At 37.9% G+C, this 22,453-nt stretch overlaps 1 protein-coding gene and 1 non-coding gene across 2 annotated transcripts; one reads left to right on the top strand and one right to left on the bottom strand.

Annotated features, from left to right (window-relative positions):
* Nucleotides 1-153: 153 nt before the first annotated feature.
* LOC141898829 (DNA-directed RNA polymerase I subunit RPA1-like) lies at nucleotides 154-17,187 on the bottom strand. Its single transcript, XM_074784947.1, has 33 exons — nucleotides 17,059-17,187; nucleotides 16,731-16,926; nucleotides 16,489-16,616; nucleotides 16,163-16,385; nucleotides 15,844-16,072; nucleotides 15,461-15,746; nucleotides 15,210-15,371; nucleotides 14,846-14,989; nucleotides 14,126-14,346; nucleotides 13,913-14,048; nucleotides 13,628-13,850; nucleotides 13,312-13,535; nucleotides 13,045-13,128; nucleotides 12,738-12,908; nucleotides 12,530-12,646; nucleotides 12,229-12,440; nucleotides 12,068-12,152; nucleotides 11,761-11,961; nucleotides 11,539-11,667; nucleotides 11,288-11,452; nucleotides 11,049-11,212; nucleotides 10,808-10,937; nucleotides 10,576-10,704; nucleotides 10,264-10,488; nucleotides 10,133-10,182; nucleotides 9,880-10,047; nucleotides 9,581-9,795; nucleotides 9,347-9,492; nucleotides 8,739-8,819; nucleotides 8,488-8,655; nucleotides 7,699-7,809; nucleotides 579-771; nucleotides 154-442 (listed from the first exon to the last, which is right to left on the bottom strand). The coding sequence occupies exons 2-33, from the start codon at nucleotides 16,885-16,887 to the stop codon at nucleotides 324-326; spliced, it is 5,196 nt and encodes a 1,731-aa protein (XP_074641048.1). The 5' UTR covers nucleotides 16,888-16,926; nucleotides 17,059-17,187; the 3' UTR covers nucleotides 154-323.
* Nucleotides 17,188-17,391: 204 nt separating this feature from the next.
* On the top strand, nucleotides 17,392-17,473 carry Trnas-gcu (transfer RNA serine (anticodon GCU)). Its single transcript has one exon. It is a non-coding gene; the product is annotated as a tRNA-Ser (tRNA).
* Nucleotides 17,474-22,453: the final 4,980 nt, after the last annotated feature.

The raw sequence follows: 22,453 nt of genomic DNA, 5'->3' as shown, positions 1-22,453 counted from the left end.
AATTGAATTGAAAAAACAAATGGGGACACAAAAACAGGGATAACTTAGTAATGTGACAACTTAAGTGAGTTTGAGTGCACTTATGTTCCCCAATGTAAATGACAATATAGCTATGATATATGTATATAAAAATTCTTTTATTCTTAACCAGCATTTTGTACATATTACCCTTCATTACAACATAGAAATAGTACATTTGAATGAAAATCCATGACCTATCAGTAATAAGAGTTTTAACATATACATATTTATCAAAAACTCTTGCATACATGGATTGGAAAATTGGCATAAATGGACTGGTCATTTTCAAACATAGGTGGCATTTACTGTTCAGGAGATGTTGAAATAGTTGGTTCATGTATTTTGAAGCAGCCTGTACCGACACCAACCGGTAATCCAACAACTATACGAGATGACGGTGATTCTAATGTGTCCGCTGAGCCTGAAAAACCAGACAGAATCAAGTATGTAAAACACATGTATTTATTCAAAACATTAGCAAAGTAGATGCGTTGGCTAGTGAGAATTTGGTATAAGTTTCAAGAACCGAATATGAAATTCGATCCATTCTCATTTACCTGCCATGGTCGCGGTTTTTAAGAAGTTCATCGTAGTTTCAAAACTCATTTTCTGGAATGGCGACGAGTTTGAATTGATTCCCGTACGATTGAATGGCAAATATACTCCGGAAAATGTCATGTAATCGGCGATCAGAGACAGATGACGGTAGTCGACTTCAATACCATATGCTGCAAATACATCCCTTACTTCCTACAAGTATAGACAGAAATTCAGTAGATTAGTATAAGATACAGTTTAAACTGAGACTTTTTGAATCCCCGAGCTATACAGAACTCACTTATGAGTTAAGATTTGACTCTAATGGGTTAACCCTTTCAGTGCGGACTAATACCCGAAAGTGCTGGAGATCATTCATTTTGAAGATTTCTAAAAATTCGACCCCAGTCTGTTGAATAACGGGCATAATGCTTTAGTGCATCTATACCATGGTGCGGTGTAACGTTAGTTACTAATATATCGCTATATTTGACGGGCTGCCATCTTTCAATATACAGATAGCAACTATTAACATCAATACATCACCATGCGGTGTACTAGCAATGTCAAACACCAATTTATACACCGCACTGCAGTGTAGACACACCGAAAGGGTTAAGAATTGTTTTCCAGTTAATTATTGCAAGTCCTAAAACTAGGTAAGAAAGTCTGAACTAGTTACTGGCTAGAAGTTTTTCACCATCAGTCATTCATTAGAAATTCATCCGCTGACCGACCATAATGTGGATGGATGTGTTATTTACCAAAACAAAACACGTTCAAACGTCTGTCTGAGGGAAATAGTTCAAGTGAAGAATCAGTGCTGCGTTAGATTCGTACAGGGAACAATTACCTAGCCTCAACTGGGTAACATTTACCAGAAATCTCTGAGACAATGACACCGGTGGGAAAATGGTAAGCAGCGCTTCACTGAGTGATGAATGAATGGCCAATTTAAAAAATACCTCTTCTGGATCGTAATTCGTTCATTCTTAATTTGCGGGAAATTTCCACCAGTTAAATGCATACCAAGAAGTCAAAGACCACACGAATACTTTTTCCTTCGATCGCGATAAGGACATGAACATTTTGATATCCCCGAAGCATCTACCACGTGTTCATATTTTCGATGAAAATAAATTATTCTGACAGCGACGTACAGCGAGGGGGACCTAATCAGGTAAAGACGCCTGACAAGGAAGTGTTAACTTAATTCCAACGCGCAATTAACGCCGCCTGGCTTACAGGGTGAAATCTTTAACCAACTGCACCACCACACGGGTATAGACATTACACGGCGCTTCAACAGCATTTTGCCGACGCGTGAAATTCATGCGACCGGACAGTAATATATGAATAATGAAATTATGCCGGTGCGTTAATAAGAAATGTTTTTGAAACCTAGTAATCCCAGGCGAAAAACGAGCCAAGACCCGATGAGAACTTGATGATATATATGTATTACATTCCGTTCTACCGGTATACAGCGCTGTTGATTAGAAAAGTGCCGATAATCGAGACTAATTCAAGGCCAGACATTTTAACATAATTTCATTATACAAATAACCGGTACTCGATTCTAGCTGTCGGATAGTCGACGGTACGAAGCGGTAAATATACCAGGACGGTTCGTCGCGACATTTGACTTTAATCTGGTTCACATCAGCGACGTTAGGTAATAATTCTTTTCTAAATTTCGCGAGCGCTCGCCCGATTAAAATTCTTTCCGCGTCGTGCACCCGGCGGTACACGAAAATTGACGCCGGAGAAATCATTTCGACGATCTGCGTCGACGTTTTTCGCGCAACTTTTTCCAATGCGATGGCGGCGTGCGCGCGAAAGTTTTTTTATCGCCGACGGAAAAGCTGACGCAAACGCTCTCGTAAATATGAATGAGGCGACGTGTAGCGCGTACGAAACGGCGTAAAACACGACGTAATAAGGCACTATCTATTAATGCCGTTACTCGGCGAGTCCACGAGAAACGGCCATTAGTCGAACGACGAAACAATGAGCGGAATATTGACGACGTCGATCGTTCTATCGATTGAAATTTCAATACGTACTTGAAACGAAACCGAAAGCCGTTTTTATGGTTAACGCCTAATCTACCGTATCGCGCGAATCCGAGTCCAAATTTCCCAACCGGCTCTTCTCGCCGACTTCTGGAGAGCATAAAATAAACTGTAAGACGTCGCGATCGATTTCGTCTAAGAAATATCGGCCGATTCGATTAATCGACGAGATATATTGTTTGCGATAGCGGAAACTGCATTTTGTAGCTTATATCTTATTAAACTGTTGATTTATGCCGAGATGTACATACGCATACTAATTGCCAGATTACAGTTGATCAGTTTGTACGTGGACATATAAATTGATTATGCTGATTTTCGAAGCCGGCGCCATTTGAAATAAGTCACCCTCGTGTTCATAAGGCTCATTCGTAGAATAATAACACTGATTATTTCGAGGAAAAATGCAGCATAAACTGAAATTTAGAATTCGTTGGTTAGCTAGAGACAGGGATAGGCATTGTTATACATGTCAGAGCAGTGCTGAACAGTAAATGTGACCCGAGAGACTTATATGATCATGCAAAATTGTAATCATGTCTCATAGTCAATGGAAGGGGCCCCAATAGACGCTTGTTAATCGTTAAAGATTGCAATTGTTCGCCACCACGGAATACATTGACTCGAGGAGATTTCTAGTGGCCGGACGAGCACTGATGAAAACCGCACTAATTGCAGGGGATTCAATTTTTGGCATGCAATCAACTGACAAGCGAATTACCCCGGCATATAGCCACCAGCAGCCGCTAACAACAATAGAAACTTCTGTGCAGTTACTCATTAAAATGCTTAATTGATGTTCGCAATTAACGCAACCCTGAGACCAGCTAATGCGCAAAGCACCGAAATTCTACTTGTCCGATATAACATTGCAATATAGGCAAACAGTAAATGAAATTACCGCTCTTCATTAATTGATGAACATGTGTTGATTAGGCGCTATTCTCATCGGTCAATGTAAATAGCTATTTCCGAATAATTACCACAGTTCAAAACCTTCATTCTCAAGACGTAAAATCAGCTATATGAATGGGCAACTCGGACGGGACATTCAATTCTGGTGGTCATTATTAGTCACTAATTAAAAGCTCCATTTACTTCCAGCGCGTTAATGAATAGTTTGTCAGCGTAAAGAGATATTTCCTTGAAAATTCTCTGAAATGTTGTCTGGAGTTGAATGAAATTCTTGATAAAGAATGAAATCTAGCACAACATAAACCGACCCTGTGAAAATAATTTAATTTAACACAGATCACAGGATTTCAATATACTGCCAAATAAGTTTTTGACCAGACGTCAAAACCAAGTGAGGAATTTCAGGCCTATCAAGCATGAAGAACATCCTTAGCCCCGTCGTGTTCAGCTATCAAATAGACTGACGAAACGAAATAGAAGGTCGATGAAACTGTCATCGGCGAGGAAGATGAACTCAAGCAGATGAACTAACATGAAAAATATGTAGACTGAAATAATGAAATGAATGTGTATGACATTTTATCAGCCAGCTAGATTCTATGCGCACCCGTGGGCATATCAGATTTTTATCAGATATAGATTGGGCAAATACACAGGGGGTGGAAGAATCGGATCATTGAGAATATATATATATATATATATATATATATATATATATATATATATATATATATATACACAAAGTATGCTTGATTTTGCTGTGATTACCCATGGGTTCCGTATCAACTAAAATGTCAGCTCGAAATCGCGAGTCATCCAGCAAAGGAATTATCAAACTTGATTCTATTATGACACATCGAAAATAATGTCAGGATTGACAGCTGGGTGGATGTAAACAGTTCTCTAAAACTGTGAGCAAATCATTTAAATCGATGGGAGCAAGCACTGCGTCCTCATCTATCCCTTGCTTTAATGCATACACAAATGCATTGATTATGATGAGGTGAGTTTAGCTGGGGTCGAAGAGGCTTAGAAGTTTTAGAATAATATTTCTATCTAATTCTGACTATATGATTATTTTCATGGCGTTGCCATTAAATTATGGCTGGACCTCGCTCCCTCCGTCAGTAAGCGCATAAAGAGATGACTGGCTGATAATCTTAATGCTCCAGACACATTTCCTGATACACGACGTCCCAGTGTGACATTCATGCAATATACTGGCTGAACCTCAGAGCTGTTCTAAATTTGCTCCATACTCAATACATAATTCATCGGAATCACATTTGAATTCTGATTAGGAACAACTTTCCAGCGCTTCATCTGGCGCTAATTACAACAAAAGCTTCATTACTGATTTCCTATTTTCTATAATAAAACTGGTCAAAATAACACCAACAGCCCACACCATATAACCGTTTTCTATGTTTCTGTACAATGTGATGGTTCGCAAATGATGGGATTGCTAAAAAGTTCAACAGCAAAACTAGACATGAAGTTTTATGCAACAAAAACTTTTCAGCATTAATTCAAAACGGAGTGCTCGCGATGAAAAACGTATCTATGTATGAATAACAGACTTATTGCGAAGTCAGAATAAATCAGTTTAACTGCATGAATATGATGAATTGATACAATATTCTGACGATACGATTTGCATTCGTTGTGTATTGAATTTTTTTTCGTTTTGACACCGGGCATATAAACTAAACCTGATGGGTGTCAAGTTGATTAGGCGCATGGATGCGTAGAACATGTTTCGATCGAAAGAAACTTTTCTTCATTAATCCACAGTCCGTAGAAACTCTGACAGTAAACTGTCGACTGCGGACAAAGTCAATTCCGACAAACCGCCATGTCTACGAGAAAAGCGAAGTGAAATTTAGAGAGGAGTCGGTAGACGCTGAAGGTAATGAAATTTGCAAATCAGGGTGGCGCATCGATGAATGCTGCGTGCAGGGTTCAAATCGAAAAGCATTGTTTCATATTTAATAGCGGATGCTTAATCAAGATCATTCGCCAGCTGTCATATTAGTATTCATGGCCTCTCACCAACTGACATTCCCTTAATGAAAACTAACACATCAACACACTTGTTTATATGCATGTAAAAAGAGCGAAAACAGTCATCTCCTGCCAAACGTGTCGAAATTCCTGCGAAGGTCTCCTCCCAGAATGACGTCCACTCCAACGCTGAACTGACATATCCAATTACACGATGGAAATTACAGAAAATAAGCTACGACAATAAATCGCCAGCATTTATGTGTCTTAAGACACCTCGCGCCGGTTTCCCCGAGTCACAAGAGCAATTCAGATAATCGGAAACTCATTAGCAAATATACTGTTCGTGAAACCAAGACCGGGGTACACCCGCCCGACGGACCCCGAGCAAAACAGTTTACGATCTAAAGACTGCCAGTTAAATTGCTATTATTTCTTTCATAATGGGTCATTGCTGCACGAATTCACAAAGCTTGATTACCGATTCATAGGAAATACATGCAGATTGGTACCGGCGAAGGTGTGATGAATGACCTCTTTATGTCTCACCAAAAACATGAGTTTCATGTAGATGCTAGATCTGGCGGTATAATGACCTGAAGAAAAGAAACTGATGCACTTGTCCTTAAAACAAGACATCGTCGGCAGAATACGAGGAAAGTCCAATGAAATGAAAGAGCAGGTCGAAGCTGACCGCGAAAAGTTTGCCGAAGAAAAACTTTGATTTGCCCATCATTCTGATAGGTGATGAAATGTTATGTAAATACAATCAGCAAAGTAATACTGCAATAATTCGCAGGCCAACAACAACTGATAGGATCCAATTGTTGAGCCATTGGTGAGGATCTGATCAGATTTTGTAAATAGGACCGGCTCATGGACACCCCATTTCCTGCCGGTACTAATTATACACAAAAGGGGCAGATAAAGATGGCCTGATTGGATTTCGAGCCGTGCCTGGTGTGAATGCCAAAGTCTCATCAAGATTAATGCATTTAGACACAGGAGAAATCACATGTAATACAATTCCCTTGTTCACAAAAGAGCGTGCTTACCGATTCTGTCCGTACACCGCGCGCTGGTCAGATGGAGTTGTCAGTGCGCAGATCTTGAGGATTAGCAAATAGCACCTCCTCAGTGGTTAGAATGCCTAATGACTCGAGTGGCCTGATGCAGAATATGCCCGTTTAAGGCGATAATGTCTTAAAGGTCGTACAATACTGACTAATGATGAGTGAAATCAAGAAAAAATTTTGAAAAACAAAGCAACTTTTAAAAGAATTCTTTCAGACAGTGGCCAAACAATCATTGGTTGATGTTGAGCATATCCTCCAGCTGTAAGCAACATATTTATTCAGTGAATGGCCTCAAATGAAGATCCGCTGGTCATCGGTAATGTAATATACGAGGGCGACCGGTCAATCTTGATTTAGCAAAACCAATTTCAGCTAAGTAAATTGCGATGGACAACTCGTTTTTATACCGATGCAAGAAGGTCGTCCATTCCAGCAGCGAAGCAGAACTAAACATGCATTATTATTTATCTATTCATATTGTGTTATGACCTTTAGATGAAAATGTTGTTCTATCTCCTCACGGGAGTTACTAATGAGATGCAACGAAAACAGCAAGATGTTTATTAAACAGCAGACAAGTAAAGGAATCTATCGGAGACGACCAAAGGAATATTTAAAGCCATGACTCCACTCTGGGACTTGAATAAATGATGTCTAAACAGTTGTAGCGAAACCGCCTGGCGATCAGACTGACGATATTTGAATGATTGATGCTCTCAGATAATACTTTCAAACTTTCTAACAGTATAGTTACATCAGCAAACCCATACATGCGCAATCATTGCCCAGACTAATTATCTTTAAGACTTCTAACATACTGGCTCTAATCAAAATCTACTTCTGTGGTAATAGACACAGTTTCCCTAAAAACGTCAACTAAGAACTGTTCGAGACTTAGAGCTGTTTTGAAATGATATCTTATATGATGGTACAGGTAATGACAGTTTGAAAAGGCATCCAACTACAAATTTTGTTTATTGAAATGCCCGTCAATGGCATCATCTTCAAGAAGCAGGGGTGAAAAGTTGCTTCTTCCGGATTCAATTTCATATAGAACTAACTGATTTTACCTTAACAATTACTTGTCCGGCTGCTTCTATACCATAGGTTCTAGCAATTTCATGAATGTGATTACTGTACAGTTTATCAATCTGAAGAATGTCGCTGTATTTGTACATTTCCTATAAAACAGGAGATCGTATTAGCATTTTCTACAAACAGCAATGCAATGAGGCCGGGATTCAAAACACATTAGCTGTGTTCGTTTGACTGACTGAGTCAACTGTTCAGTCCGCCATGGCAATCTAAGGGAAAATGTCAAAATCATTATCGCTGCTCCCAACCTGGAACAGTCTAATGGATTCGTCTACTAACAGTTTTCTCATCTGTGGATGATGCCATATAAGTTGATAAGAGCCACAGAGATTACAATAGCCACGATCACACAGAATTGACACATGAATTGGCCCGGGTCAAACTGGCCCAAGTCAAATTCTACTTGTAAATTATCAGACAGCATGTTAACACGCAAATCACTCACTCATTACTTAAATGCTATATGAAACGATGCAGTGGCAAGCAAGGTGAACCAATAAGCATTCACACAGAATAATTTGACCCAAGCTAAAATCTTTAAAACAGGCAATGAACCAATCTAATACCAGAGTTAACAGTTGGCCTGGGCCAAATCTGGCACAGTGATCACCAGACATTAGGCTCTTAAATGCTTGTGTGATCGTGGCTAATGACTGAGCTATCTGACTTCTTAAGAGCGACAGACCGAGTTGATTGAGTCGACTCAGCCTCGATAAAACGAACACGGCTTTTACGTCTATCGCATAGACTGGCAATGAACTCACTTGAATGTTGACACCGTCAGTTTTCAGACGAATAAGTCCCTCTTCTCCGGGTTTCGTACTTTTACTGAGGAAACATTGTTTAATATCCTGAGTTTCATAGACTACGGTCTTTTTAGCTTCATTTTCCAGATAGGTCGTCGCATCAATTTTACTATTTTCCATCGGAAGCTATAATATCAATCAAAACGAGCAAATTTTATTGATACGATCCAATTCTTTCATTGGCGTAGGTAATATCAGCGGAGACTTACTTTATACGATATCTCACACCATTCTCCTTTATGATGATCATATTTGTAATCTGTTATCAGGTTGCTAATATGTAACACATGCTAGAAATACAAAATACGACGTAGTTCGATATTGGAATAATTTAACAGTCACCCTGATGGTATGAAAAATAAACTGAGTAATCCAAATTCCATGTGAGGAGATGTATCCTTTGACAGAACAAGGGGTAACAATACGTAAAAACTGCTGATATTTTCAGCAAAAATTATTCTCAAGATATGAACCAAAACTAATGGAACTGCTGGATGCTCTGCTCACAGCGTAACAATCAACTGCTCCAAAAACCTGTCTCATTTGTATAAGATCTTTTGCGCAATATGACAAACCATTAAGAAGCTTGAAGCCTGAGAATCCAGACATAAAATGACCTTTTTTGTTTCATTTAATTTCACAAGATGGCCAACTTGTTTCTGATCAACTCAATTTTTTCTTGAGATGCTAGGCTCAAGGGGATACAATAAAAGCATCTTCAAAGTTTACATATTCTGGGAACTAAATACTGTCTACGGATAGACCTTTAAACAATTGCTGGAGAATTTACACATTATTGATTCAGTAAATCACTTACATGAATCCTTGCTGAATCCATTTTCTTTTTAGATCGTGCTGCACCTTTGGATGGAGTTTTCTTTCCAACATGGGCATGAATTTCACCGTCATTACTCTCAATTTCAGCTTCATATTCATTTCCCTCGACATCTGGTAACTCTTCATCTGTTATTATCATTATCGGAAACAGCATGAATATTTTGAAAAAATTGAAATGAATGAAAAAGATGATACTTCGATGCCTAAGAAGTACCTGATGGGTCATTATCGCTTATTCCAACATCTTGTTTTTCAGCGTCTTCTCCAATGTATTCTAACTCATCACTGACTCGTTCACGTTGTTTTGCAGCTGTAGCGTCACCATCATTCAGATCATCATCTGAAAATGCCTCCTCATCTGACTGAGCTACATTCTGATTTTCCTCGCCTTTGTTCTTATTATCTACTATATACGCAGTTGTAGTTGACCTGGAAATGGTGCGTGTAAAATCAATTTCTTTTAATCCATAAATGGTTTCAAAGGATTTCTATCAAAATCACAAGGTTACTGACTTGATCTTCGCATTCTCTGACATTTTCTTCTTCAGCCCATGAGATATTTTGACTATGAATTGCTTCTCCATGAAATCTAATATCTTGTCCGGAGTTAGATCAAACTTATCTGAGTAGAGGTCATAGGGTAGGAAGTTGAACTTTATGCGATAGTTTCTGCCTCTAGATCTGCAAAATTATTAAGCAAAAAATAAGAACTTATAATTTGGATTTATGTGACAGTGCTTATAGAAGTAGGAAATTTTGTACTTACTCATTTTTCTTCACAGTTAAGAATTCACAGACATCCACTGACTCGAGAACCTATGTTAAACATAAGAAAAATATCTTAACCCAGTATACTTTTAGATTTAAGACTCCACTATAACTGAAGACCAGCCTTACCTCTGATAACTGGATTCGTGTGAACTTTCGTTGAAGATATTTAGCGTTTGTCTCTGCATTGTCCGATGGAATGAGAGGTATGTCCATAGCTGGAGTTTTTAGATTGTTACTGGCGATCATGAGAATCTCACGCAGACGCGGAATACCCAGCGTGACATTCATCTCACCACGACCAGCAAAATGGAAAGTATTCAATGTCATTTGCGTAGATGGCTCTCCAATTGACTAGAATACACACATGATGACATAAATAAAACAACCTTTACGTTAGTATCAACAAATTATGCAAATTGCTGAATTATCAATCAATACCTGCGCTGCGAGAAGACCAACTGGGTGACCAGGCTGAGCAAGAGCTTTTTGATTTTGTACATACATCATGTTTCTGAACTGTTTCTCTGATAATTTTCCTTTTGGGCACTCGACGTCATCATCTGAAAACTAGAAATATGTATTTTCTCAATTAGAACACCACGAACATCCAATAGATCTACAATTCTTTCCTTCATATTATTATGAACATCCTTTTTGTGAAAATACATACTTGGCTGGCATTTTTTTCTAAGTACCGGTCAATAATTTCAGACATTCTTTCACTAATGGATCCGAAATAACGATTAGGACTACACCGGCATACAACTGGATCTGGGCATTTACTGGCCTGTTTCAAAAACCTGGCAAAGCAAAATATCAGAAAACATGTTAAGATTTAGCGTTTTTACCTTAAAAATGAGTTCGACCAAAATGCATGAGATATGAATGAAGAAATTATAATGGGTGCCTACTTTTCTTTTTCTTTCCCTGAACAATTTCGCCAGCTTTTAACCAGCAAATCTTTTTGTTTGTCCACGGCTGCTTTATCCATATTACATGTACTTTCATAAAGTAGGAATGGACTACTGGTTAATCGATTCTTTTGTCCTGTATTTTTCCGTTTCCACTTCTTCAGCTAAAATAGTTTCATTACTGATAACAACACGTATAGTTCCATCCAACATGGGACCTTCAGCCTATGAGTACTTACTTTGCTCTCATATTTTTGCGCAGACGTGCAATTCATCCGATTGCTGATCTTTTCTTGAATCACTGGATCGACAATGCTACCATAATTTTCCATCAGGAAGGGAAATTGCTTTCTGGAGGAGAACTTCACTGCAGGAATATCCAAACTATCTTCACCATAAGCAAACTATGAGATAAATATTTGATTAGTACAATGTTTTTCTAGTTTTAAAGACGAATAACACTGTTTTTTGGCATGTAGTCTATCTATACCTGAACAACACTACCATCACTTTCTCGTACAGTAAGATCATAGTTCACTTTCAGACCTTCTAAATGCTTTACAATACACCTCTGCAAGTAACCACTACGACTTGTCTTCACGGCTGTATCAACAAGACCCTGAAATAGTAGAAAACATAATATGGACCACATTCATGTACGGTAAAGACATATATTTACAAATTCAACGAAGAGTTTAATAAGCATACACACCTCTCGTCCTGCCATACAATGGAAGAAATACTCTTGTGGACGAATACCGGTCAAGAATCGACCATCAATGAAGCCACCAGCTCGTGGAGATGTATCGTACGGTAAGAATGCAGGCAGCGAACGCCCACTGATCATTATAGGAGGACGGCGACCCTCCAATTCAATCTGTCCCAACAGACAAGATATCTGCATGCAATTCACCTACAGGAAAAAGTCTCATATTCAGCACAGATTCATCAACCGTTTGCTTACAATCATCATTGAAAGTGAAGGAAAGCCTTCATAGATAGATAGTACATAAACCTACAGATGATCCTTTTGCACCGGATTGCACCATCAATTGTAAGTTATTATAAGGAAACTGTTTGATAAGACCAGCAGGCATACAAGCTCTGAAAAGAAACGTAATACAATTTACCGGTGTTATATGCCGAGAGCTATCTAACGTTTAACAGATTTACAACTCACTTTGTAATTTGGTTTTGGTATTCATCGGTTGATGTCTTCATACATAGATCCAGTTCCTTCATCTCTAAGTCATCATTAGCGAAATGAGCAGCATTGTATTTATCTCGAATGGCATCTAAATCCATGACATATTCGACACCTAATGCCTTCGCTGCAACTTTTGGCCCACACTGCGCTGCGCTGACCATATTGTCTGTCCTCACTTCATCGGCCTATGGTAAGCAGAAACAATATATAAAACAAAATAGCCATCCCTGCCAAATATAATTGAGGAGTTATTTACATTCACCATTTCACATACATTTTTCCTGACTAGAATGTCCTCAACCCCTAGGGTAAATCCATGCAGTTGCAGGAATATTGTAAATAATCTGGCAAAACAAGTAAGCAAAGATCCAGCCATTTCGGGTCCGTAAATCTACAAAATATAAGTGAAACTGAATTATACTACCGAAGCATCCATTTAAAAAAAATCCTGATGCCTGATATTCTTCCGCTCAAAAATTTACCTCATAACAACAATGGACTAGTCCATAGGGGGTGGGACCATAGTGAGCCTTGTCCAGTAAACCACACAACAGTTCGCCATCACGAATGATCACCTGACTTTCAAGCATATCATCACCTTTTAATGGCGTTCCTCCAGCACGCCAGCAAGCACCTTTACCATCATGCCAATTCTGAAATGAAAATCATTGAATCTAGCAACAGCAGGCCTATTTTGAATTATGAAGAATCAACTTGCAACAGCCAGTTGTCCATTGACTCAGTCATTAAAATTCGAACTTGAAATAAAATGAATCCGGTTATTCTTACCTTCCCAGAAACTTTTGATGTACCATGAAGTGTAATGGGTGGTTTATTGGCTGGGATCAGATTAATAATCAACGTAGATATAACCTAAACAACAAAATTGCTTGCAGTAAAGCCCAAGTGAATGAATATCTGGGCTAGTTTTAACTTTTGCCCCAAGGTTTACTCAAATCAATGTCAATTAAGTTAAGCCTTGTGCAAACATTAAAACTACTCTTTTAAACTAAGCCCTATACATCATCTTATCTCAGTAAATCGGGAGAGGTTTACCTGTTTCCCTGACCAAAGTCTCACTGGTTTTTGTATACACGGCGGTAATAATTTGATTGTTTCACATCTATGACTCAAACCGCTGTATACAAGTTGTTGATAGTCAGCTCTATTGAAGTGACGACCTCGCAAGGACAACAAAGAACCAGAAACAACATGATCCTGAATTAAGCCGGCCAGAGGTGTTCCATCTTTCGGTACCAAAAACTGATGAGGCACAGCAGCTGGAAGTAACAATATGAAGTCGTAGTATCATTTTTTCGAATGCAAAATACAAATAGAATCTCATTTGTTATTATCTAACAATCATCCATACCAATCTCATAGGCTTCGGCACGAGCGATTTCATTTTGAGGAAAATGTGCGTTCATTTCGTCACCATCAAAATCAGCGTTGTAAGCTTTACAGCATGCGTAGTGTAGTCGTAAAGTCTTCTCTCCAGGCAGAACGCGTGCTTTATGTGCTTGCATACTCGGCCGGTGGAGAGTTGGTTGACGATTCAGTAAAAGAATATCGCCATTACGCAGGTGTCTAAAGACCTACAAATATACAACAAATGTCACTAAGAGGAATCATGAATTGTGCAGTCAATGTATCCTACCTTTTTCTGTCCAAAAACCATTTTCCTATTTGACGAGTCTGGTTTGAGTAGTTGATTGGCAATTGCTTCTCTTTGGATCTGAGTTGTATTGTTCAGATGGATCTTCTTTCCATATTCATTTTCAACAAACGATGCCCTAAAAATGATTGACTCAAAAATAGAGTTAAAACTGTAGATGAATAGAATGTGGTAATTCTGATAGCGATTGCTTACCCAGGATGAACTGAGGGTCCATTTATCACGGCTTGACGCAGATCTTGCACATTCCAAGGAGTAACTAGTGTTGGATACGTCAACTTTTTGGCAAAAACCTCAGGAATACCAATCTCATCGATGTGAATATTTGGGTCCGGTGAGATAACAGAACGTGCTGCATAATCCACACGTTTACCCATCATATTCTTACGAAAGAGACCCTCTTTTTTCTCGAGAACCTGAATCAAAAAAGGGATTCAATGGCTTACAGGGTCCCTACAGATTGGTCAATCCTGGATATAAGTATTTTTCGAGAAGAAAATTTTAGATTTTGAGGAAGTGTCCGCAACACTTTCATATCCCAATTACTGTAGACTCCTCCTATATCGGTACTGATTATCTCTGTAAACCAGTAATCTAGTGGTTTTGTAAGCAAATATCTTTTATTCACACTAGCCAAACTCGGGAACCGCTTAATTGGGTATAAAATCCTGGCGTAGTTTTCTGTACAATTAGAAACATTTCTTATTGCTTATTTCTCAAAACTGAATGAGCTTTACAGGAATTTTATCTCAAATTAAAGGAGTTTAAAACACCTTCAAAAGCATTTTCTGTTTAGAAGGAGTTTTTAAGGAATCAAGGAGTCGAAGGGGCCCTGGGTTTCAGATTATGTTAACCCATACATATTTGTTCGGTGGGTACATAGGTATAGAGGTATGAAATAGAGATGATACTAACCTGTTTAATACCGGGTAATTTGTCTTTGCCGGCTGTTAGGCGATCCAAATCACTATCCATCACCAAATTCACATAATTCTGAAGATTGACCCATGCGGTCTGTAACTTTTCTGTAATACTATTACCAGCTACACCAATCAGTACCTGCAATATTCGAGAATGATAAATGACAAGGCCTACTCGATTCTATGCAATCCAATGCATATTCTGTTCTTTATGTGGTCTCTGCAATCACACCACCTTTCCATTCTCCAAAACGTTCATGTGACCATTAATCAATCAGAAGTGAAGAGTTAAGTTCATCACATCACATAATCGAATAGGCCCCAGTAAACATATTCATCAAATCATGAACAATACTTACTCTATTCGTAGCCTCATCAATAACTTGTTCAACTTCTTTTCCAGCAGCACTCTGTCTTTTCAGTTCCATCAAAATAGTTTTTGCTACCACAGCAGATTCTATCACCTTTGCATAGTTTGCTGTTTGTCCACTTTCAAATTTCTTATCACCCATTATCGTGACCTAAATAAACACATAAAAGTATGCGCAATATTAGAGATGATTAATTTGCTGCAGTAATCAAAGCTGATTTCGACAAAACTTGTACTTACTGGTCTGAAACGATTCGGTGGAACAGGCAATACTTCCACGAAGAATATATCTATAGGGCAATCTGTGTTTTCAGATTTATTATTCAGCGAACCATATAGAAGTTTCAGCATTTCGCCGTCGTTTTTCCAAACTTCACGTAAATGATCGCGTGCCTCCGTCGGTGTTATATAAGTATGATCCGATATAGCTTCGAACTCCGCCTCAGAAGGTAAACTATCCTGTTGCTCATCTTTCTCTTCATGGATCATTATCAATTCTTCATCGAGATCATTCGACTTCTGCTGCCTGTTAAAAGAAAGAATTTGTCGCACTGCTTATGATACCATTAACCAACATGCTTTTGAAATCGAAGCTTACTTCGGAATATATTACGCAAACTCACTTTTTCTTTTTCTCCATTATCTTAAGAGCATGGGCTCGTGAAAGTTTCTTCGAGAAATAGATCTTGCAGTTGTTCTCAGAACGAAGACCACGTACAGGCAGTTGACAGAAATGACATTTTCCAGAGCAACGTGTCAGATGATAATCGATAAATGCGGATGTTATTTCCTGCTTCTTGGACAAAACGTTTCTCACATTGACCGCATGACTTTTACATTTTTCAGATTCCTCTGAAATTCCAAAAATCAAAAAAAAAATCACTTCCAAACCTTAATTTCCTAAAACTAGGGTAGCTATTAATCAGATTCTTCATTTTCTACCTTTTATGATCTTCGATACGCAACTATCCATCTTATCGGAAAATACATCATCCTTCGATTTTGTAGAACCTAATTCATTGACCAATGTGTTAAACTCATCATCAACATCTTGTAGGCGACTGATGCAGCCAAATTCTAGGATTTTTAATTTGGCCTTGTACATATATGTTTGAGCATTACGAACCAACAGCCGATGACAATAGAAACATGTTCCTTTCATAATCTACAATAAACAAAAGGATATCTGATTATTCAAGCTTAATTAATCATTCAATTCAAACTGTTTTTGTTGTTTATGTCGAAAAGTTAATCAATCAATATTATACCTGATAAACCTTTTGGAAAAATATAGGGTTGTATATGGGTAATGGCAATGTAATATGACCCATATGCCCTGGACAGTACATAGAATTGAGGCCGCATGTTGAGCAAACATCATCAAATTCCAATGGCCCTTAAAGTAAAAATGATTTTCTTAATATAACAGGTCCACTATGTAACAATGAAAACTTAATGAAAATATCATAAATGGATTAAAAATGATAAAAATATACAAAGATTATTCTACCTAAAGCGGAATCATGAAGTCCATTGTAATTCGACTGTCCAAGAGAATCGAATGTATTAGGGTTCGTTATTTCTTTGACACTTAGTCTTTTGATATCTTCTGCACAATACGTGTTAAATGACACTCCAGTTATAACATGAGATATATTTCTGTCCATGGCTGCAATGTTTCACTTCACCGACCACAGGGCATGGAACTGAAAGATTAGGAATATCTGTGTAATCCTGAAATCATCCTCCAAAAATAAAAAATCAAATCAATTCGTTTTATTTCAATTAAAAGCTTACACTACGAGTTTGTGAAAAGATGATAAGGATATACGACTAACCCGTTAATATGGGGGGATTGACTTCAACGTTATCAACGATGATTTGTCTGAAATACCTAGTTCGTTCATGAGACACTATTTATTTTTTGGAGAATAACATCGAACATGTGTTCTCATGGAGGGGTCACGTCTCAATCGTAGCCTCGAACGTTCGATTTCGTTTGAAAGAAACAAAATAATTATCTTCATTCTAGCGAAGAATACACGATTTATAACACTATGCTTATATCAATTCATACATATTCAGATTGTTTAATAATCAATTGACAAAAATAATAGCTAAGCATCTATTGTTGATTTTATATGGTAGTTTAACCCACGATTAAGGCAGCTGACGAGGTGGCCGAGTGGTTAAGGCGATGGACTGCTAATCCATTGGGCTCTGCCCGCGTGGGTTCGAATCCCATCCTCGTCGAATTGCTTTTTGCCCGCGTTGTAGGAATTTCAAAGGTTATCCTCTGAATCTGGAGGTAGCGGGATCCACTAATGCATTTTTATAAATCTGATAAGTTTTTTGCCATTGATAGACTGCGAATTGCTTGAGTTTCCTGTTGTCCATATCATCCTGCTTAAGTGTCTGTCTTTTTTTGCCAGGTGCACAAATAGTGACATGTGGATGTGTCATCTTGACATTGGTGGGTAATTCTGCCCTTCAAAATCTAGATGATATTTTACAAACCTTTTCGATTAGATCAACCTATTCATCTCAAGCAAAGCGTCCATGGTTTAATGACTACAGATTTCGAATTACCGCCGGATACCCTGGGATCAGTACATGTCAAACGCTGCGTTATTATAATAGAGCGCCGCTCAAAACACACGACGGTCGGGTCGGAACAATCAGCAGAATTCAACCACCGACGCCGCATCACTTTCGACAGCTAAGATCTATTTTGAAACTCCAAATAATTCGGGGATGGCCATTGTGACTGTTGAACGATGCATTGCACAGCACCTTGACAGAAAATTCCATTTCCCCGGCTCCAACAACATTTTGCCGTACATAGGGGATCAAACACGGTTACATTTACCGGTATCAAAACTAAAAAGAAACTGTCAACAATAATCTTCTACACAGAAATAAGAATTGAAGGAAAAAATAAAATTGTCATTTACGTTCGTGCGGCGAGGCAGCGCTCGGCCAATTGGGACGGTGGTATATATTAGGGGTTCGTAGTTGAAAAGTATTCATCCAATTCGCCTCATATTTTGCAGGCCTGCCGTGTCTTGATGACCCAACTCAAAAATTTGGCTCCTAGGTAATAGTCAAACATATTTGAACGCTACCCAATAATTAATCGACCGCACATGTATTGACTTATTATTGAAACCCTCGCATACCAGGGCAAGAATCAATGCAAATATTCACATGCCAGAGTAAGAATCATTAAAACCCAGGTGTAAGCCCAGCATCACAAAAAGTTTTAAACACTTCGTTTCAAACTTAATTGTAGTAGCCAGGCAAGGGTCCAGATACAATGGACAATTTGGACAAGCTCATTTTCGTGTGCTGTAGAGGTTGCAGTATATCACAAAAAATAATCAATTCCCAAATTTATTTAAGATCAATTGAATTTCATCCAGGGTCAACTCACAAAAAGGTCTCCACGAAACCCGGTTTATCTTAAAATGGATTAAGGAAGTACATGAACATGTAATTGTATTCTTGTGAAACTGGAACCCTATTTTGCCACATTGACTTAGTCAATGCTAGGCACAAGGATACCAACCCTGAGGCTAGCTAATATCAGCGATGAGCTTGAACTATAAAACTGAAATTTGACCCTAAGGTTTAGTAATCTATGGGGTTAAATTTCCGTTATCTTAGTACACAGTCTATAAAACCGGCCCCCAAGTAGGATTTGGTTTATGATGCGAGGGTTTCAATCATAGTTCAGACGCTGCAGTTTCATACATCGAGTCGAGTGGAGTATTTAATACCCTGCAGGGTCCAGTTTCCCATAAGGATCAACTCCGATTTAAGAACTACATATGTATGTTCAAGCGCAATTGTTGGTTTGTGAAACTGTACCCTCGTCTCAGTTTCATAGAGATAATTAAGTTTATCAGAAACTGAGCCAGTGGGTGTAGGTTTATCATGTGTGACGACGCAGAGTCTATGAAACTGCTGTCGTCTTTAATCGCAACTAGAACAACACAGAAAATAAATATTTATTTCAAATAAACCATACAAACAGTTCATACAAAATAAAGTCCCATGATAAAAGAAAACCTGTCGCAATTTTTGGTTTCATGGATTGTGGGACTTAACACGTCATACAAAATAAGTCATTGATTTACAATATTATACAAGTTTATACATACATACCCAGACCAGAAACTTGGTCCTTGGGTACAAATAATTACCAACTAATGGAGTGTGTAAAATACCTCAAGCCCTTGACCCATCTCAGGAAGCCCATCGTTTTAAAATAAGAATAAAAACCCAATATATACAAATTTAAAAGAATTAAGACATGTTTCTTTCAAAAGAATTGATACGAGTCATTCCAGAGACCATTGTCAAATGTGAAGAAATAACTAAAACGTGGGGATAGGAAAGAACTTATGTTAATTGAGAAAGTATAGTGAAGGCGTTTAGTGCTTAGGTTGAGGTTTTGTTATTTTGTGCATAGGTTGTTCTAGATATTTCTTCATTTACTTTGTTTATTTTGATATGTGTTAAATATGTGTTTAATCTTTTGAATTTGCATATAGCGGTTTAAATCATTTATTCTAGAGCTACACGCCTGAGTCAGTGTTCAGGCATTAAGGCAACAAGGATGTTACAGCTTTGTGAGACAAATCAGGGGACCACTCCATTGTTTTTATGGGTCTATGAAACCATCACAAACAGAACAACAGTAAGCTGCCTATACCGACCGGCACATTACAATGTATAATAATATTCATTTGGCTTAAAAATTTAAAATAGCAGATCTCTGAAATAAATGGCAGCATATCAATCTTCAGGTAGATATGGTAGATGGCTGGTGCCCTGTCCCTGTCAAATGGCACATTGGTCCCCACTTCGTCCTAAAATAGAGGAAACTTCATTGATTAAAAATTGTTTCGCGAAATACAAAGACATCTTACCTGCTATCCTGAAAATTACATTTTTTCTGACTTTTTTATCATCGTAGCATATTGTCCACAGTATTTCCAGTGCAGCAGCCGCACTTCTTACTAAATATTCTAAAGAATCACATATAAAAATACTGTAAACAGTAGCGGTAACACATAACTAGGACAAAAGTAATTACATGTATCAAATTGAAGCATAGTGGAGTGATGAAAAACTCACCATTTCCAAACTTGTATCGGATTAGTCCAGTACCATTTTGACCACGCAGACCATTTTCATTTTCAAGCAGAATTTCATGTCCAAGAACCATAATGTCATGAAGTTTAAGAGCGCTGATAATTTCCTGAAAAAATCAATATATAAATAATTGAACTGTTGAATTGTGTAGAGAAAATTACTAATAATAGCAATGAGCTTCTTCATTCTTTTTTAATGTAGTTCCACTTGGTGGAACTGTGGTCACAAAAGAAAAGCTTTTTATCAGGAAATGACTTCATATATCTAGTCGAACAGGAGCAACCTGGAATCTGCAAAGATATTTACCAGTACTTGTTTTGAGGAGCGATGTCCACCATAATGTTAAGTAAATTCTCAATGTTTACTGGTCGTAGATTCTGTTGAGGGTTCCGCTTATTTTGGCTCCTAAAATAAAAATTCACAAATGGTGATAATACTCATTGAAAGTTATGATATAATAGCCATTTCAACTTGAAACTCACTGCTTTCATCTCATCTGTTTGCAGAATTATTAGGCTGCATGTGAGGAGAATCTAGCATTATGTTCGAGGTGAACTTTGAACCAGGTGTTATGAGCTGTAAATTCTGGTGCTGGTGGACTTTATTCTGTAAGAGAAAATTGATCAGTGAAATGAGGAAACATCATCTCAAAATTACAATTTTTCTTACTTGTTTTGATTATTGTAGTAATAGTGTATATCTTCCAGTAGATTTGATCGGGGATGCAGCAGCCGCACTTCTAACAAGCCTTTCTATAAAATCACACATAAAAAAAACTGTATAGAATGATCAATTGTTGAGTTATCATCAAATCAGAGCACAGTGGAGTGACGAAAAACTCACCATTTTCCTGAATTAGATTAGTTGGATTAGTTAGTGCCTTTTGACCTTGCTGACCATTTTCATTTCTAGCAGGATTTCACTTCCAAGAGCCATTTTGACATAAAGTTAAGAGCACTGATAATTTCCTGAAAAAATTAAGAAAATTACTCAGTTTCTCTTAAAGAATAATAGCAGCTTCAGCAACAATACGCTTATTCATTATTTGAATGTGAATATCTTTTTTCCAACACAATTTGAGATGGGTGCATCGCATATTGGAAAGAGAAAGATTATGCCAGAAAATGGCTAATGAAATACATAGAGACTGCAACTTGTTTGTGTTCGATTGACTGAAAACCCACCAGGTTTTTGAGTTGTTTATCATAATGTGTTGAGTGTATGCAGATTTCTGAGGGTTCTGCTGACATTGACCAATCAAAAACCCACCATTTTCCGGACTTGATTTGAGAAGATAAATCTATTGAAACTGGATGAAAAATAATAAATGAAGTTTATAACTGATAAATCACCACAAATTACTGCAATAAACCAATAGAAAACTCACCACTTCTGACTTGTATTTGATTTGTAGAGCGAAATGTTTACTGTTTGCATTACGAAGGTTCAGCTTCATTTTGCTCCCTAAAAAACAGCTCTTTTAAACTGCAAATTCTGGCTGGTGCGGGTCAGATCTTATTCTGTAAAGAGAAAATTTATTAGTTATCATGCATGTGTCTGCAACAGTCAACCCCCAATATACTGCCCTCCCATATTCCAGCACCCCCGCCTACCGCCAGGTTTTCTCGATGTACATCTCAATACAAATACACAGTAGAACACCCCCCATATACTGCCATACCGCCAAAATTGTTCTGCACCGATGTGGGCGGCATATCGGGGGTTGACTGTATGCTGAGAAATACTTTTCTTCTTACCTGTTTAAATCATTGTAATAGTAGTAGTATATTTCCGCAGTAGATTTGACTGGGGGTGCAGCGGCCGCACTTCTTACAAAGCTTTCAAGAGAATCACACGTAAAAAACTTGATTAGAAGAAAAATCAATTGAAACTGGACAAAAAATAATAAATTAAGTTTATAACTGATAAATCACCACAGGTTACTGCAATAAATGAATATAAAACTCACCATCTCTGTGTTTGATTTGCAGAATGCTACATTTAGTGTTTTTACTTTGCAGATTTGTTAAGGTTCAGCTTCATTGTGGTCCCTGAAATACAAATGTTGAATAG

This window comes from Tubulanus polymorphus, chromosome 2, assembly GCF_964204645.1.
Source record: "Tubulanus polymorphus chromosome 2, tnTubPoly1.2, whole genome shotgun sequence".
Taxonomy (NCBI): Eukaryota; Metazoa; Nemertea; class Palaeonemertea; order Tubulaniformes; family Tubulanidae; genus Tubulanus; species Tubulanus polymorphus.
The sequence above is the reverse complement of the archived record's forward strand: the minus strand, read 5'-3'. Positions and strand labels throughout refer to the sequence as shown.

Bases quoted from the DNA above. Each gene is read 5' to 3' on its own strand.
- LOC141898829 (XM_074784947.1), bottom strand. From the start codon at position 16,887: ATGGACAGAAATATATCTCATGTTATAACTGGAGTGTCATTTAACACG. The intron at 10,938-11,048 runs GTAGGCACCCAT...TTGCTTTGCCAG, and splicing joins TCAGGGAAAGAAAAAGAAAA to GTTTTTGAAACAGGCCAGTA. The intron at 10,705-10,807 runs GTATGTATTTTC...ACATATTTCTAG, and splicing joins TAGAAAAAAATGCCAGCCAA to TTTTCAGATGATGACGTCGA.